This window comes from Dipteris shenzhenensis, chromosome 30, assembly GCF_047967505.1.
Source record: "Dipteris shenzhenensis isolate YYH24624 ecotype China chromosome 30, Dip_SZ_1.0, whole genome shotgun sequence".
In the NCBI taxonomy this organism is placed as follows: Eukaryota; Viridiplantae; Streptophyta; class Polypodiopsida; order Gleicheniales; family Dipteridaceae; genus Dipteris; species Dipteris shenzhenensis.
The window spans coordinates 2,864,206-2,882,652 of record NC_141625.1 but is presented as its reverse complement, the minus strand read 5'-3'; the positions used below and the strand labels follow the sequence as shown (position 1 = coordinate 2,882,652).

At 41.2% G+C, this 18,447-nt stretch overlaps 1 protein-coding gene and 1 long non-coding RNA gene across 2 annotated transcripts in view; both read right to left on the bottom strand.

Annotated features, from left to right (window-relative positions):
* Positions 1–4,817, bottom strand: part of LOC147881607 (uncharacterized) — a 73,580-nt gene extending 68,763 nt beyond the window's left edge. The window contains exons 1-2 of the mRNA XM_087401217.1: positions 2,877–4,817; positions 2,447–2,498 (exon numbers count right to left, since the gene is read on the bottom strand). Of these exons, the coding sequence (XP_087257343.1) occupies positions 2,447–2,498; positions 2,877–4,786 (1,962 nt within the window). The 5' untranslated portion in view covers positions 4,787–4,817. The remainder of the gene's footprint in view (positions 1–2,446; positions 2,499–2,876) is intronic.
* Positions 4,818–4,859: 42 nt separating this feature from the next.
* LOC147881606 (uncharacterized) lies at positions 4,860–5,529 on the bottom strand. The gene is made up of 3 exons (XR_015543913.1): positions 5,276–5,529; positions 5,077–5,152; positions 4,860–4,993 (listed from the first exon to the last, which is right to left on the bottom strand). It is a non-coding gene; the product is annotated as an uncharacterized LOC147881606 (long non-coding RNA).
* Between the last annotated feature and the right edge of the window lie 12,918 nt (positions 5,530–18,447).

The window sequence follows — 18,447 nt, the reverse complement described above, 5'->3', positions numbered from 1 at the left end:
ATCATCTCTTTTGTCCACAATGTCCCCCGTCGGTCCCAATCACTATCTTCCACAGCTTCCATGCCACCAGATGGCTTCGGATCTTGACTTTCCAGATTGGATAGTTCGTCCCATCAAGCTTTCCAACTTCACCAAAATTAGGAATGAATGAAGAAGGAAGATGACTGGAGGAGGAGGAAGGACGTGCAGTGGGTGTAAAGGCTTCTGAACGCTAATTCATCTCGGTGAATAGCAAACTGAAAAACTGAAGCAAAAAAGATGTACTGACCTCCCGTGCTAGCCTGAGCTGAAAACAGAATCGCCTTTCTGCCAAGGGACTCCTTCCTTCAGAGAGTGCTTTGATGAAGAAGAGTTGAGAGCCTATGGCTCTGATACCATGTTAGAAATGAAGAGGGAATGAATCACTCAATCCTCCATCCAAGATCTCTCCAACTCTCACACACTCAACTCAGATAGATGATCACAGATGCAACAAGCACACACCCAGAAATAACAGCAAGTATAGATGGAGAGAGAGAGTATATTCATCCGTCGGATGGTGGGCAGAAGATGGCTCCAAGGGAGCAGTACAAATCACAGCAGGGTGCTGGAGAAAACTGATGAACTCTCTCTCAAACTGTCCCTGATCTGAGTGCTGAACACAGCCTTGGAGAAGGGCTTTCACTATCGCACTGGATGCTGGGCTGAAAGGAGAAGTGGGCCTTTTATAGGCTCTGCCCAGACCCCTTCAGATGACCGACCAACAGGGTCGATACCTTGTCTGGTGGCCGACCATATAGGCCCCATAAACCGACCAGGGTTGGCCCTAGTTGGGCCGACTTGACCTGCCATAGGCCCCTATATAAGGGTGCCCTGAGCAGCCAGTCTGTGCTGCTACTGGTGCCTCCATGTGAGGCCTAAAGCCCCCTTATAACTACTGTTGCAGGCTGCGACCAGCCCGTGTGCTGGTCGCCTATATCTGTCATGCTATCCTCCCTCCGGTTCCGGCCTGATGAGTCTCTCTCCCCAGCCCTCCTACCTCTCACTGTCCCTTGTCCCCTCAAATCGGGGGCTCACAGGTGGGCACAGTGAGAATCTAACAGAGGGGAGATGGCATCTTCTGAACTCCCCATATCGAACAAGACAATAAACTGATGCCCGTTAGCTGTGCCGTGCGCTCGAATGAGCATCTTCTTTTGATCTGAGAAGTCGCCCTCCTTCTTACCTTGAAAGACTACCGTGGAAACAGCGTTCAAAGAAGGGACTCCCTCTTTTGACCAGAAGCCTGACCATCTTTCTTTTGGAACTCATTGTCCTTCTTCTGATCCTTACCCGCTGTGTTGTTTGACTGCTACGGGGCTTTGGCATCTTTCTGGACCTGCTTGGGCTTTCCCCGTTTGGCTCTCTCTGTCACGCCCAACCGTTGCGCCAGCGTGATGAGTGTATATCAACGCAAGCAAACCATTCTGGGAGAGACGAGAGAACTCTTCCTCCAGGTTAAGCATATATTGGGGTGGAAGAAAACGGGCTTTGAGGTCGGCCATAAACGTTGCCCAAACAAAATTCGTCTTAAACATTGTTCGGTCAGTATGCTTACTAGCCCAATGCTGCCACCAAGTCACCGCCTCACCTATAAGATGAGGGGCTGCAAGGTGGACTTTATCTTGCTCATCTCGAATCCGTGCTAATGGAAAATGAGCTACAAACTGATGAATAAATTGCAAAATTACATAGCGAAGTGGCATGTGAGCTGCGAAGATGTATCGTATCTGTGTGTTGGGTCGACTCTCTTTGTGGCATGAGACATGGTCTCTGTAATTTCTGTATCCAGTAGGCCATATCAAGAGTGAAGCCTTGCTCGAATGGTCCGCTCTAAGTAGAGCTGGGATGGGCTCGACCTCCATCGTGCGTGCTCTGGTCAGTGTGTGGTCTCTTAATCCCTGTCTCCACTGCTGCGCATCATCTCTTCCCGCTGATCCATGCTATACACATGTCGGCTATCTCCTCCTCTACACCACTATGTCCTGGGGTTGACTCGAAAGCATAAAAGTCTGTGACATGTCAGCCTCTTGTGCCACTGTCACCCCTGCTGTTTGATCTGCTGCAATAGAGTCTCTTTGTGTCGCCGCATGTCCATCAAATAGAGGCCAACGCACGTATGCGTGCACACACACTTTTTTTGTGTGAAATCATACACACACACACACACACATAGGTGGGGGGGGAGGGGAGAGAGAGCAAAATAAGGAAAAGCTTGAGTCCAAAAGCACTTCGTTCTTGATTCCAACACCAACTGCCTTGATCATCACGATTCCCTAGATCGTCTAATGCAAATATCACCAAACCACTGGGACGAAAAAAATTTGGGAGGTCCACATGGCCTTTGAGCTTGCCCAATATGCCCTCCACTGGGATCTGCCACAATCACGCTGCAATGGCCAAAGAACCATCAATTTCTTCGTCTTACCCGAGACTTGTCAGACAGACCCCAAAGGACAGGAGCAATTCCATGGATGCAGCTACAGATGCACCCCACATGAAGACTTTCTGGTGTCAGAATTATGAATCTGAATTGCATCTCCACAAATAATGTCTCACCACAACCTTTGATTTGAGAGCAGTGGGCTTGTAATCATCATTGCAAGCCACCAATATTTTATGACCTGTGTTGGTATCCTGTCAGGAGCCATGCCCAGCTTCTGATGGTGCCCATCTTTCTTTCATGATCACATATATCTTGTGACAGAGAGTCCAAATTGGGATCCATTTTAGGAAAATACTTCAGCTCCATGCCGTATATACTTCCCCCTGAAAGTATGCATAAAACTGCTACCTTCAGTCCACCATAGGCTTCTTCTAAGCCTGGGCATTGCGTCTAACTATCTGAACCATTTCACGGTCCACCTGCATCCGCGTATATATTGGCCATCAAGACATACACTGCAGGAAGGTTTTCATCCAGCCTCACTGCCTTTTTAAAGGCATACCTTCCAATCTCTAAATTATTCCAGTTTCGGCAAGCACCCAATATGGTCACCCATACATTTACACTAGGCCGGAAAGGCATTTTCTCCACCATCGCCACTGCCTGTTCCACTAGGCCCACACGGCCCAGGATATCGACCATGCACGTATAATGCTCAAGAGTTGGCATTACGAGATACTGTTTGGTCATAGCTTGAAAGTACATCTGGCTCTTTTCCAATAAGCCCACATGACTGCATACAGAGAGAAGACAAAGAAATGTGACCTCATCTGGCTGTACTCCTTCCTGCCTCATTCTCTCAAATAAATCAAACACAGCTTCACTCTCTCCCTGGTGAGCATAACCCACAGCCAATGAGTTCCATGTTACAACATCTCTTGAAGATAATGAATCAAACACCTCTTTGGCATCAGCCATATTCCCACACTTAGCATACATGTCAATAAGACTGTTTGCCACAATCGTATTAGTCTCGAAACCAACCCCTAAAATTTTAGAATGGAATTCCATTCCAGGTTCTATGGCTGCTGTATTGCCACATGCCTTCAATGTGCCAATAAACGTTTGAGCACTTGGTTGGACACCTTCTTGTTGCATCCACGTATACAAATCCAAAGCCAGTACACCCTCTTCCTGCTTGCTGTACCCCAGGATCATAGCATTCCAGGAAACCACATCATGCTGGGGCAATGCATCAAAGACATGCCGTGCATCCTCCATGCTCCCACATTTCGCATACATGTCCACCAAAGTGGTTCCTACATATAAATCTGACTCAAATCCACTCATTACTGTGTCGGAGTGGATGGTCCTACCTTCCTCCAGCGATCCTATTTTGGCAAAGTTGCCATCAACTTCTTTGTCCTCTTCCAGTTCCGCCAGGCCACTGAAAGCATTCAATGCACCTACAAAGGTTCGATGATCTGGTGTGACACCTTCCTGACCCATCTGTGAATACAAATCCAACGCCAGCACAGCCTCTTCTTGCTTGGCATACCCCAAGATCATGGCATTCCAGGAAATCACATCGCGATTAGACAATTCATCAAACACATGACGTGCATCATCCATGCTCCCACATTTTGCATACAGATCCACCAAGGTGGTTCCTACGAATACATCTCCCTCAAAGCCACTCATAAGTACTTGATGATGGATGGCTCTACCTTTGTCCCGCCATCCTATTTTTGCAACTTCCTCATCAACCTCTTCCAGTGCTGCCAGGCTGCTGCAAGCCTTCAATGTGCCAACAAAGGTTCGAGCACTTGGTTGGACACCTCCCTCGTGCATCTGTGCATATAACTCCAAAGCCAGCGCACCTTTTTCCTGTTTGGCATATCCCAGGATCATGGCATTCCAGGAGACTACATTACGATGAAGCAATTGATCAAACACGCACGATGCATCCTCCATGCTCCCGCATTTTACATACATATCCACCAAGGTGGTTCCCACAAATACATCTGAGTCAAAGCCAGTCTTTGCAATATGGGAGTGGATGGCTCTACCTTTCTCGAGTTGCTTCCCCTGTTCCAGTGCTGCCAGGCTACTACAAGCCTTCAAAGCACCAACAAAGGTTCGAGCACTCAGCAGAACACCATCCTGATGCACACGTGCATATAATTCCAAAGCAAGCACACCCTCGCCTTGCTTGGCATACCCAAGAATCATTATGTTCCATGACACCACATCGCGCTTCGGCATGTTGTCAAACACATAGTGTGCATCCATCATGCTACCACGCTTTGCATACTTATGCATGAGATTGTTTGTCTCAAGCAGACTAAGCTCATCGGGATGTTCCATCGTATGGGCACACATTTCGTTAACCCCACTCAGCTGTGGCAACCTCTTGCCCTGGTAGCAAGCACAAAAGGCATAATTCTGACTTAGAAATCTGTGCCCACCAATCGTCTTTGGTGCCCTCTTTTCTTGTGAATCAGTCACCCATTCTGACGTCTTACGACATTCTATCCCAAAAGCCTCCTTGCTAGCGTTACGCCTAAAAGTTAAAGAATCAATATCGTTCTGCAAGGTCGATCATCCAAATCGTGAGGGCCACAAATGGTTAACAAAAGCGATAAGATGATGTGGAGAAACGTGCCACTTACTCGGTTGCTTCGGCTACTCCACCCCTGGTAGGAAGTTTGAAGAACTACATCCATAAGCGCTGCATACTTCGTTCATCTGTAGATGACGGCCCAAAAGCTTAAGTGATCCATCCAGGACATCGCACCTACAAACGCTTTTCAGACTGGCATTGGCATTTAATACACCGGCTTGAAAAACTGAAGTTTTACGCAACATTACCACGTAGCAAAGCGTTGAGTTTGGGCGCAAGCGTTGAGTTTGGCTTGTACCCAGTCAGGTTCCGCAGGCCTTTCCTTGTTGTTGCATGCGAATGTGTGGAGAGGGGAAACCACAGCCTTTGCAGTAGTGGCATGGACAACAATTCCCTGAGGGATTCACATGTTTTCAACCACTCCCAAATTTGAAGGATATATATACATTTAGATGAATCCAGGAACTCCATCTCTTCTCTATGTCTATCTCTATCTCTATCTCTATCTGAAAATATGGGGATTATCGTTTTTCGAGCAAAATCTTCGAGTGTCCGAGCGAAGGAAAAACAAATCCTTCCAACCATGTAAAAATATGGCAAAAATGGATCGGAAGAAAACATAGTTTCACTTAGAAATATGCAAAGTATTTAGCAATGCCTATTTTATACATGAATCTTTGGGAATGGTGAGTAAAGAAACCCACATGTAGAGTAGACTACTCAATGAAAATTCCCTTATGATCCTTCTTACAACTTTTACTTAATAGGGGGTGACATTGAAAACACTCTCTCAACCTATCGTCATGAAAGGGTTTCTCTAAAGAAACCTCATTGAAGTGAGCCATCAAGGTAGTTTCGCCAGCAAAACCCCTTTGAAGCAGGTCTTCCAAGGTAGTTTCGCTGGTAAAACTACCTTGGACAACACTTTTAAAAGTGACATAACTCTCACATCCAATGTCTAAATAGAGTCATTCAACCACTCAAATTGATCGAAAAACCCCATTTGAGCACATCTATGGGGTTATATTTTGGAAAATCTTGCATATATAGTCCTAAATATTGCATGTATTTTATGAGAGTGATATATAAGCCCAAATTAATACTTATTTATAATAATTTAAACTTCTTTAGACTCATATCCATAAATATCTTGTTATTTATGCTATGGAAATACTAGAAAGATCTTGTCATATTGATATAAATGTGTTTAATAAATAATTATATATGTATAATATAATACATTGAGAGTGATTATGAGGGATGTTTCTTAAAGGAATTAATTTTCAACACTTTTTTAAGATAATAACAGGGGTACAAAGGGATGTCTATGAATAATAAAATTTATGTTATGTAAAAATGAATGAGTGACTAGTCTCTATGTTTATGATAAAGGGATCTAGTTCTAGTTAAAATAAAAGTGTAAAAATCATGTTTCCTAAAGAAATACAATTTAATTAATCTCTTAAAAAACACGCTCGGATAAAGCTGTTCATAGGTTTTTGCTCGTAAAATTAACGCATCCGAGATGGGGACTCTCTATCTCTATCTCTATCTCTATCTCTTCTTTTCCTCTATCTCTATCTCTCCTCTTCTCTTCTCTCTCTCTATCTCTATCTCTTCTCTTCTCTATCTCTATCTCTTCTCTTCTCTTCTTCTTTATCTCTCTCTTGTCTTCTTCTCTTCTCTTCTCTTCTCTTCTCTTCTCTATCTCTATCTCTTCTCTTCCCTTCTCTTCTCTATCTCTATCTCTTCTCTTCCCTTCTCTTCTCTGTCTCTATCTCTATCTCTTCTCTTCTCTATCTCTTCTCTATTCTTCTCTACCTCTATCTCTATCTCTATCTCTATCTCTTCTCTTCTCTATCTCTATATTTCTAATAGACAAGGGTGCCATGTGGTGAGCAAGGGAACCAATGTTCCTTGCAAGCTAAGGCCCTCCACATGGCATGCCCCCCGTCTGATTTCAAAATCACCAACCTAAATTCCCTCATGCATTTAATGCATGTGCAAAGCACGAATACAGCACTAGTAAGGGCATGATCACGCGAGGCCAAAAATTCGTCGAACTGAAAATGGGTACCATGCTCACACGATGAGGTTAGATTTTGAAAGCTCAAGGATTGTTTGCAGAGAAATGGAACGTTCATTGGCTGAGTTTTTTATTGTAAACTTGTATGTATGGCTCTAACATGAGGCTCTTTGCTGGGAGGATGGTTATTCATTTGGTGGCACCAAATTCCACTGTAATTGGCATGGCATGGCATGAGTGATTGCAAGGCCTAGTCATTGGGTGGATGGATTGGGGCCCAGTACTTGTGACCTTTTAAAGGAAGAAAAAGGAAAAGAAGAATCTAAGGTGTAAGTTAGTAGGAAGAAGGTGTTAGCAGGGTTGATGTAAGATCCTAGTGGTGTTGTGGTTAGCAAAGTAAGTATCAATGTATTATCATGCTCCTCTGTAAGTCCAATATTTGAATTGAGTGGGACATGGAGTCCACTTAGGAAAGGTTTCATCGCCTGGAGGCTATTTAATGCAGTTAGGAATGCTGCTTCTCCAATAGCGCCCCTCCTCCCAAGGAGGGGCTATACTTCCCTCTAACAAGCGAAGCAATTCGAGCTTCTTCAAGAAGTAATTTAGTCGATTTGCGAAGTTGACGACATGTGTGACCATGCCCTAAGGTTAAAAACCATAAAACTCCATCAAGCATAGCAAGGACACACTACTATGAAATCCCTAATAGGGCCCCCAAGTCGATAGAATTCACGTATTAATTAATTAGTTCATGTCATGGGGGGTTAGGGAGTACAAAATTAACCTAAGGCCTGTTGGCACAGCTAAGGAAAAAATTAAGGGGGAGATTCTTGAGACGTGATTAAGGTGAAGGGACGGGTAGACACGAAGCCTTGGTCCAGCCCTTTAAGGGCTCACAAAACTAGGGCCCTTTGGCCCACACTTCTAGGGCCTTAACCAGGAAAATAAAGGGAGGGAGGCAACAAGAGGAGTGCCGCTATTTGAAGAGAGGAAGGCGAAGAGAGAGCGGGAGGGAGGGAGGGGAGGGAGAAGGGAGAGGAGAGGGAGCAGGGAGGAGAGAGGGAGAGGATGGAGAGGGGAGAGGAGAGGCTGAGCAGAATGAAGCCCTTCAAGCAGCGATTAATCCATAGAAGGAGCTACGAGCTTACGTTAATGCGTGTTCAGTGTGACAAAAAGTGGAGAAGTGACTAATTAAGTACTGCAAAAGTGAAGTTGTAGAATATAGTATAAACATATGCTCTCATCTACACACCCATACATTACTTGAGCATCCATTTATGCAAAGCTCTTTGTAGTGAGCTTCTGTCCACACTCCGGAGGTGAAGGGCAAACTCAGCCTTGGTAATAAAGGAGAAGGCTAATCAAAAAGTAGTCCACAATCTCTTCTACAACCATAGTATAAACATATGCTCTCACACATACAAATCTACACTCCCCACACATACTTGAGCATCCATTTATGCAAAGCTCTTCATATAGAGTTTCTATTGGCACTCCGGATGTGAAGGGAAAACACAACGACTAGCACTAAAGGAGAAGGCTAATCAAAAAGTAGTCCGGAATCTCTTCATTCAAGCTACAACTACTTGTGAAGCATAGCCTAGAATTTCAATTTGAAGGGTAATTTAGAAGTCAACATTCTAGTTAAGATGTTTTTGATCATTTTTAAGGCACCACAACAAAAAATTTCTAAAGTGGCACTTCATTTTGAAGGTTCGTTTCTCTCTTGTCCTTCTTGGGAAGGGAAAAACCCCCTTTAAAGCAAGATAAAATACTTAAGAAGAACATTTACATTGGGCTAAGCATTTCAATCCCTAGTTCTATCCCCAACTCACCATATCATTTGAATCTACTAGCTAAGACCTCCTCATGGTAATGTTGATGCTATAGATTCACACTACCACGGTTCCCTTACCACCTTCTTCTCAGCATTTGATGCATCAACAATTGGAACCATTGGCATCTCCATATCGACATCTCTCTCTTTAAAAGCTGGTTTATGTTGGGAAACAACCTAGACTACATATCAAAATCTCAAATCGGAATCTAGGCCAAATATAACCTATGTTCCAACATGAAGATGCCTTTATTAACTAAGATTCTTATACACATATGAGAAATTCAACAAAGTGAGGTGATGAGCTATGTGCATACCTATTCACAATGGTTAGGAAGAGCAACAGTATAATTTTCATTTGTCCAAAGTTTGTAGAGTCTATGGGGAAAAAGACACTACCATCTTTTGTCACTATAGCATTGGGACCATTGCAACCACTTTACATATAAAATGAGAATACGAAATTGACTAAATTCAACTTTTAAGATATATCACCAAAAAATCCACTAATGTACTTACTCAATATTCTTGTATGAAGTTATCCCCATAACCCCATACTCAAATGTGGTACTCATCAAATCAATGCATACCACTAGAAAGTGTTGCCCTTATGATGACAATGCATAGAAATTTTTACACAACAATCGCACTAGAGTGAAATATGATTGAAGCAATGAGGATGCACATTGTAGTGATGTTGGCCATGGAAGTTAAGCAAATTAAAAGTATGGGAAAAGTTAAGACGTAAGAAACTCAAATATAATACACTTCCCCCTACAAAGTCGCACTCTTACTCAACTACTTTCTCTCTATTCCTTTTCACGTGTGGCATGACAAAGAGATACTTTTAGCCAATGATGCGACATGCCATTTGGGAGAAGAGCAAGGTCCCTTTCCTTGACCAACCTTAGCCATCACACAATCATCATCCTCATGATGCCAAAGGAGCGGTCTGTAGCATACCAGGATCAATGGTGGCAAAGAACTCAATGATGTGTGCTAATGACTCTTGCACCAACCATTGCCATGCTTCCTTCAAGCCTTTTTTATTGCCCCACAAATTCTTTCAAAATGGTATCTTAGTAACACATCCAATTTGAGATGTTCTTGCAATGGCCACCTCATCCACCACTATGTTTACAAGCAGTCACATCTAGATTGTTACAATGCTTGAGGGCAGAAAAGTGCTAAGTCTCAATCAAGCACACAACTTCAGTGGAGTTCACCCTATCTTTATTGATGTTTGATAAATAGGTATTATTCATAGAGATTCATCTTTTCCACATGCCAAAATAAGATTGAAACATTACACAGCACGTCCATATTAATATAGTAAAATGGTATTAGATGATTATCTCATTGCATCGTTTATCTTGTAGACAAAGTTTTTGACATCTTTTGACAAGCATCAGTTCACCATAATTTGGAGAATGAATTGTATGTGAAAAATCAAGTTACAAACACAAGTTATGATAAAATTTATCAAAAGTAGAAACTTAAGGAACTTGTCTTCATGAAGTGTAAAATTAAAAGATACAGAAAGAGAGACATATTACATGACCTTAGGAGATAATAAGTATAGAGCATATGTATTATATCCCTAACATTTGTAAGAAGGTGTTTTACGTGGAGTTCTTTGATATATGAATTTGGTTTTTTGCTAAGTAGGTGGTTAATGAAGGAGGTTTTCCTTGAGAAGGCCTATTCATTGTTGATTTTGGAGATTTTTGTGCACTTTGCAACACTTGAGTTGGGCTTGAGTTGCTAGCAAATGACATGCTACAATAATACATAGAGGATAGAAAGTTGGAGGGTCGATGTTTACCTCATTGACCCATCTCTGATTCACTTGTAGTTGATTCATAGCCATCATTCATGGTTGAAGTGTGGTCCATCTTAGACAATTTGGCCCATTCTAAGATTGGAGCTTCAGGGTAGGCATAAATAATTCTTGACTCTACCTAAATTTAGGTTTCTAGTAGGGATATCAAATTTGACAATTGTAACTAATTATCCATGGTCTCCCTAGGACTACTAAATACCATGATCAGCCTTCTTCCATTTAAAGCATGTGGAAATCACACGTTGTGACTACTCTAGAAACTCCCACTAGACTTGATACAACATTCCTTTTGAAATGACTCTCAAATTATTTGATATTTAAGGGGTCTAAAATGCTTGACTTGAGATCTTAAGACCTGAATTCTCATAAGTCTCAAAATTAATGACATTCATTGCTGCATTGACCCAACATCACCGTCAATCCACTATAGTTTGACCCTTGACTTCTATACAAATTTGTAGGCAATCCTATTCAACAGTCTCAAAGCATTTGTACTTATTTTTAATGTTAGGGATGTACCTATGATATGCTTTGTACCTCTAAACAATGTCCTCACTATCCGTGGCTTGAAGTATCGTCATTGAAATAAGTAGTTTGGCAAAATATTAGGTGATATCATACGATTTGAAATTAGGTAAGGGTTTCCTCACATAGGCGAATTGAATGCACTTTTTCCTCATTTTTAGTTGATGGCTAGTTTCCTTTCCTAAATATTGATCCAACGTCCTACTCATTCAAGATGGGGTTTTCATTCTCTGAATTTGATGGACATAGATTTTGGTAACAATGCCAAGTTGATGGCTAGTTTCCTTTCCTAAATATTGATCCAACATCCTACTCATTCAAGATGGGGTTTTCATTCTCTGAATTTGATGGACATAGATTTTGGTAACAATGCCAAGAATATCCTAAAAGCTCTTATCAAAAAGATAAAGAGAAGGCCACTCTTTAAAGGTTGGAAGATTTCAATGATGAGTACCAATCATAGAGTGGATAGAGGGCCTACTAAAGTAATCAGCTTGCTTATTGGTAGCTCTTGGCTTACATTTGATGATTAAATGAAATTATTGCATATGATGCCCCATACACATGTATGAGATTGCCCATGCTTCATAGAGGAGTCAAATATTGAAGAGGCTAATGCTCAGTATTGATGATGCCTTGAGATTTCAACAAATAATGTTCCCATTTCTTGAGAGACTAAACAAGGCATGAAGTTCCTTGCCATAAGTAGGATAGTTTACCTTTGCATTTGTAAAGATTGCACTATAAAAAGCCACAAGATGTCTTCTTATAGAGACACAACTTCTCTTACTACATACACTAACTCATTTTGGCAAGATTAATTTATCAATTAACAAGAGTGGTTAGACTAAGAGGTTGCTTATAAGTCTCATTTCATAAATAAGCATCTTTATATACTACACATAATAGCCACAAAGCGTCATATCTTAAGTATAACAATATTATATTATACGGGAAAGTCACCACATCACAATAAAGGCTAAAACTAAAAGAGATTAAGTGCTCCTAATATCAACTACCAAAATAGGTTCCCATTAAATCTCACTTTTATAGTTTTGAATTATCACGTATATGTGTTCTGCATATAACTTTTTTAATTTGTATCAATCATTCATGAATTATCACGTATATAAGTGTTCTGCATATAAGTTTTTTAAATTTGTATAAATTTGTATCAATCATTCATGATTAGAGGCACTCTATAGGTATAATTTAAACGTATGAAGGTTCTTATGATATACTTTAAACCTTGTATCTTGAATTTAGGGTGAATTACAATAGAAGGAACAATCAATATACGATTTGAATTTGGTGTTCTACATGACATTAGGTCCCCTAAAAACTCACGCTACTCCATAATATCCTATCGAAGACATTTACGAAGTATGGTTGAGTTCGGAACTTGTTAGACATGTCAAAGAATTTGTAAAAGATCAACTTTTGCCTCGCCATTCTCTAAAATCATAGTTAAGGCCATAGATCATAATGAATATGATTATCTAGCTCCACGGAAATATAAACATATGTGTTATAGTTATCCTTAGACTCTAGGACTTACAAACTCTAAGAAAAGTCATTCTACGTAAGAAGTAATGGCCATTTTATCTAAAACATGAGAAAATAGCTTGAAATGTTGATGTTAGGTTTACCTTAAAACTTTAGGTAGAACTCAAAGTAATAGGTGCAAGTTCCAATCCATAATAATTCCAAGTTTTTTTCAGCATATAAGACATTATGGCAAATAATCAAAATCCCAAAATACCTTATTGATGCTTTTGAATAATTCTAGGAAGTGGCTACATCAACCGGACATAAAAGTGTCCTAGGACATTTTTATGTCCTTCTACCAAACTAGTGCTAAGAAGCAGAGCATGGGGAGCATGAAACTAGAGCAAATACAAGCAAAAACCTTCACATGATGAAAGTGCACAGGAAGACTTATACAAAGATTAGGGACTTTGTATTTTAGCCTTAGGAAAGACTCTCTTAGGCTCATTTAAATAGAGGCAAGAGTTCCACCAAGTGAGATAAGGCACCCACTTGGTTGTACAATATCCATACACTTTTTTTTATCCAAAACCACAAGTACAAGGGACAAGTTCCATGTGAGCCTCTCCATGAAACCCATGTGCCCATGTGTTTCATAATGAGAATGCCATGTGATCACACCACTCACCATTTCACTCTAGTGAATGTTACAAAGCACAATTCTCAACACCCTCCCTTAATGTAACTTTTAGGAAGAGTTACATTGGCTTACATAGAGCTTGCTTTCAAAGTGGCAAGGATTTCACAAGAGTGTAATAGACAATGTATTACAAGAGATTTTCATTGGATGGTGATTGTGTTACCATATTGCTCTCTTCCTTTTTAGTGTGCATTTATGGGATAGACATTTGTCGAGATGGCTGAGATAGAAAGTAGGTTCCTTTTCATACCTGGAACACATATAACAATTCCACAAGAGTCACTGTATCCCCAAACCACTTAAATGACAATTCCTCTAATGGGATAAGATGCTTTGTTTGCACAAGTGACATTTGCCACATCTCTTTTTCTTTGGGTCCTTCATATAACATCTTGACTCACTACGACCTTTCTTTTTGCAGCGAGAGCATTTTAGAGTCTTTGTCATAATCAAGGCTCCATTAGGAGTTGAAGTAGATACCCCCATAGCTTCTTTGCCTCTCTTTTCTTCATCAAGTAGTGAAGACTCAAGATATTACATTTTCCAATGATGGATTAGGAACTTTTTGTAATGTTATTACCCAGGCTAGATAAACTTTTGAAATAACCTTAAGCAACAGAGCGGTGGCATCTCCTCTTCATCAACTTTGGCATTAATTGATGAGAGTTGTACCATTAATCCTTTCATTTTTTGTGAAGAAAATGGGAGAGAAGGAAGGAGTCTCACTTGCGGCTTTCTCACATACACAATGGGGGAATACACACACAGGTGGAGGCTGAAAACAATTTTCCTCTTCTTAGTTGTGAAAGCCAAAAGAACTCTAGTACAAAGAAATAGAAGAACCCTATATGTGGGTCTCAAACCAAACTCAGCTAACTAAGGTGGCATACTAACTGAGCCACGAACTAGAGTAGATAAGGATAGCTGTCATCCAGCTATTATTCATGGGCGGTGTACTAACCACATCTGCAGCTAACAAGTCGGTGACATAAATGCACAACGGTCACCTTGGCATATCATGAATGGAGCTCGATATCTCAACACTCCCCCTCAAGCTCAATCCCAATTCCTGCATACCAAGCAGGTCTCTGAACTTGCACAGCTTCTCTGTGCCCAATGCCTTTGTGAATATGTCAGCTACTTGATCCTCTGTGCTGACATAAACTAGATCAATAAGACCCAGTAAAACCTTCTCCCGCACATAGTGATAATGCACCTCAATGTGCTTTGTTCTAGCATGATAGAATGGGTTATTTTCCAAGTGTATACTACTCATGTTGTCACAATAAATGACAACTGGCCCATCTGTAGACTGATGCATATCATAAAGTAGCTTATGCAACCAAGCTACCTCACATGCAGCCATTGCTGCACCCCTGTACTCAGCCTCTGTGCTCGACAAGGCAATTGTAGGTTGTTTCTTGCTGCTCCAAGTGACTGCGGCACTCCCAAAAGAGAACACATATCCACTGGTAGATCGTCTATCAGAGATACTACCAGCCCAATCAGCATCAGTGTATCCATGCAACTGTATCTGAACCCCAGCCTCATAAAATAGTCCATACTACAATGTGGACTTCACATACCTGAGTATGTGTCTAGCCGCATCCAAATGCGGTTTCCTTGGAGCCTGCATAAACTGACTTACTAATCCAATAGCGTAGCTCAAATCTGGCCTGGTAATAGTCATATAAATCAAACTTCCTACTATGCGTCTGTACATAGTAGGGTCTTCCAGAAGTTCACCTGCATCTGTGCTCAGCTTCACATTCTGCTCCAAAGGAACTGAAATAGGCTTACAGCCTGTCATCCCATATTTGGACAGCATGTCCAATCCATACTGCCTCTGCAAGAGCCGTATCCCACTTGGTGATCTAATCACCTCAATGCCCAAGAAATAACACAGCTCTCCCAAATCCTTCATCTCAAACTTCTACTTCAATAGCATTTTCACATGAAGGATATCTTCATCACTATCACCTGTGATGATCAAATCATCAACATAAATGACAAGCAGCATAATACCTTTCTCTGTTTTTCTCACATAAAGTGAGAAATCTGCCTTGGAAATCTGAAAGCCAATAGTGACAAAATACTGTCCTATCTTGTTAGACCATGCTTTGGGTGCTTGCTTCAAGCCATACAAGGCTTTCTTCAACCTGCAAACAAACTCAGGATGAACAGCATGAACATAACCTGGTGGCTGCTCCATAAAGACCTCTTCTTGCAAATCACCATGCAAGAAGGCATTCTTTACATCCATCTGATGTAACGACCATCCCTTTGATGCAGCCATAGCAATGACTGCTCTTACGGTTGCCATCCTTGCAATTGGACTGAATGTTTTTTTATAATCAATCCCATATGTTTGTGCATACCCCTTGACTACTAATCTTGCCTTGTATCTGTTCACAGAACCATCTGCATTGTGCTTCACCTTATAAACCCACTTACAGCCAATTGCATTCTTGTCTTTAGGCAAAGGCACCAATTCCCATGTAGCATTTGCTTCCAAGGCATCCATTTCTTCATCCATGGCTTTCTCCCATTTTTCTTTTCCCATGGCTTGCTCTGATACCATGTGAAGATAGTGGGTTCTGGTTCCTGTATCACTTTGGCCATATAGGCATAGTGAATGGCTGTAAATCCATCATATTTTAGCCTATCCACAGGATACCTAGCTCTGGTAGACCTGCGCAAAATAGGTTCGCTTCCAGATGCTCTCAAAACATCCCTGGTCTTCCTTATTCCAGGTGTAACAATAGAAGGAATACCCAACTCATCATCAATGCTCTATTCTGAGCCACTAGATTCACCATCCACATAAGAGTGACCTGCATTCACATCAAACATGGGCTGATCTACCTTCTCTTTTCCTTTTCATGATACCTGCATACCACTATTTGCATTGCTTTGAGGAGATTCTCTTGATCTCAATCTACCTGTCCATGGCGAAGTATGTGAACCACTGTTAGAGGACACTACAGGTCCACTAATATTTTGTGATTGCTGCTGTGAATTCTGTGCAACATTACCATTTTGTGCATCTATATCATCAATCACATTTACTGGTTTATACTAGCTGCTCATCTCATAAAAAACAACATCTCTGCTCACTGTAAACTTACGAGTAGAAGGGTTATAGCATCTATACCCTTTCTGCTGCAGAGAATAACCAATAAAAATGCACTTCTCAGCTTTTGGATCCAACTTGGACCTCAACTCATCTGGCACATGAACATAGGCAATGCAACAAAAAATTTTCAAACGAGAAATATCTGGTTTCCTACCAGTATACATCTCCTCTGGCGTCATGCCATGTATTGCTACAGTGGGAGTCCTGTTCATTATGTAAACTGCTGTAGCAACTGCTTCAGCCTAATAATAATCTGGTAGGTCTTTTTCATTTAGCATGGCCCGAGATACCTCTCCAATATGCCTGTTTTTTGTTTCTGCAAGTCCATTTTGCTGTGGGGTATGACTGCATGAATATTGCTGCTTTATGCCATGCTCCTGCAGGAACCTTGCAAACTCATTTGAGAGGTACTCTCCCCCTCCATCTGACCTTAGGCATTTTATTTGCAGGCCTATTTCTTTTTCAACCATAGCTTTAAAAGCTTTGAAATGCCCAAACACTTCACTTTTCTTTTTCATAAAATACACCCAAACTTTTCTGCTATTGTCATCAATAAAAGTGACAAAATAATGATAGCCTCCAATAGATGCAGCTTTAGTAGTCCACACATTAGAGTGGATTAATTCCAATGGCTTCTTACTCTCTTGAACATGTCTAGGAAATGGTTTCCTTGCCTATTTTCCAAATTGACAGGCTTCACATACGTTATGCATTTCTGCAACCTTGAATTTAGGCAATCCTGCAACAATATTTTGGGCCTGCATTGATTTAAGTCATTGTACATTCACATGACCAATGCGTTTATGCCAGATATCAATATCTGCAACTACGCCGGTCCCATGTGCAAACATTGCTGCACTCAATTCAGGCTTGTCCGCATCCAACGTAAACATCCTGCCCTTCTTCTTTCCTTTTGCTATCAAGCGATCGTTATTTTTCATATCCTCAACAAAGCATCCATGAGGATTAAATCTGACCTGCAAGCCCTGCTCAACCATTTGACCAACAGAAACTAGGTTTTTGGTGATATTCGGGACATGAAATACATCAGATAGGTATTTCTTTCTCCCATCCTGCATAGACAAAGGAATTTTACCAATCTGCACAATAGGATGTGCAGTATCATCACCAGTCTCCACAAATCCTGGTCTTTTCATTTTCCTTGCATCCTGCATCCATTCTGCATGACCTGTCATGTGGTTTGATGCACCTGAGTCAACATACCACACATCATTACTTTCTTCTGCACTTGTCACAGAATTGGTCATGTGCTGCACCATAAAAAAATGCTCATTTCTGTCATCACCCTGTCTACTAAAGGATGCATAATTGCCTTGCTGCAATTTTCCATTCATAATGTCATTTTGCTTTTTGTAGCAGTCTTTAGCCATATGACCCATTTTACCACAATAGTAGCATTCAACATTGCTGTTTGCATTTTGGCCTCTCTGCCATATACCACAACCTCTTTGGCTCCCCCTGCCTCTAGAGTTACCACGTCCTCCTCCATAGGACTGGTTTTCTTGAGTTTGCTGCATATTCTGATTTCTACCACGGCCTCCAGATCGGCCTACTCTACCTCTTCCAGCATTTGAGTAGAAAGTTTCTTTTGAAGTTCCTCCTGAAGAAGATGCACCACCATTTCTCTGCTCTTCAGAAATTAGAAGAGCAAAAACTCCTCAAAATCAGGAAATTTTTCACGGACGGGCAATGGATGTCCGAAACTGTGCATAATCCTTTCCTAGACCATTCAAGGTCACAGAAACTAGATCATCATCTTCCACTGGCAACCCAATGGAAGCAAGTGCATCTGCAATTTTCTTCACCTTCATGTGGTAGTCATTGATGCTCATATTTTCTCTCTG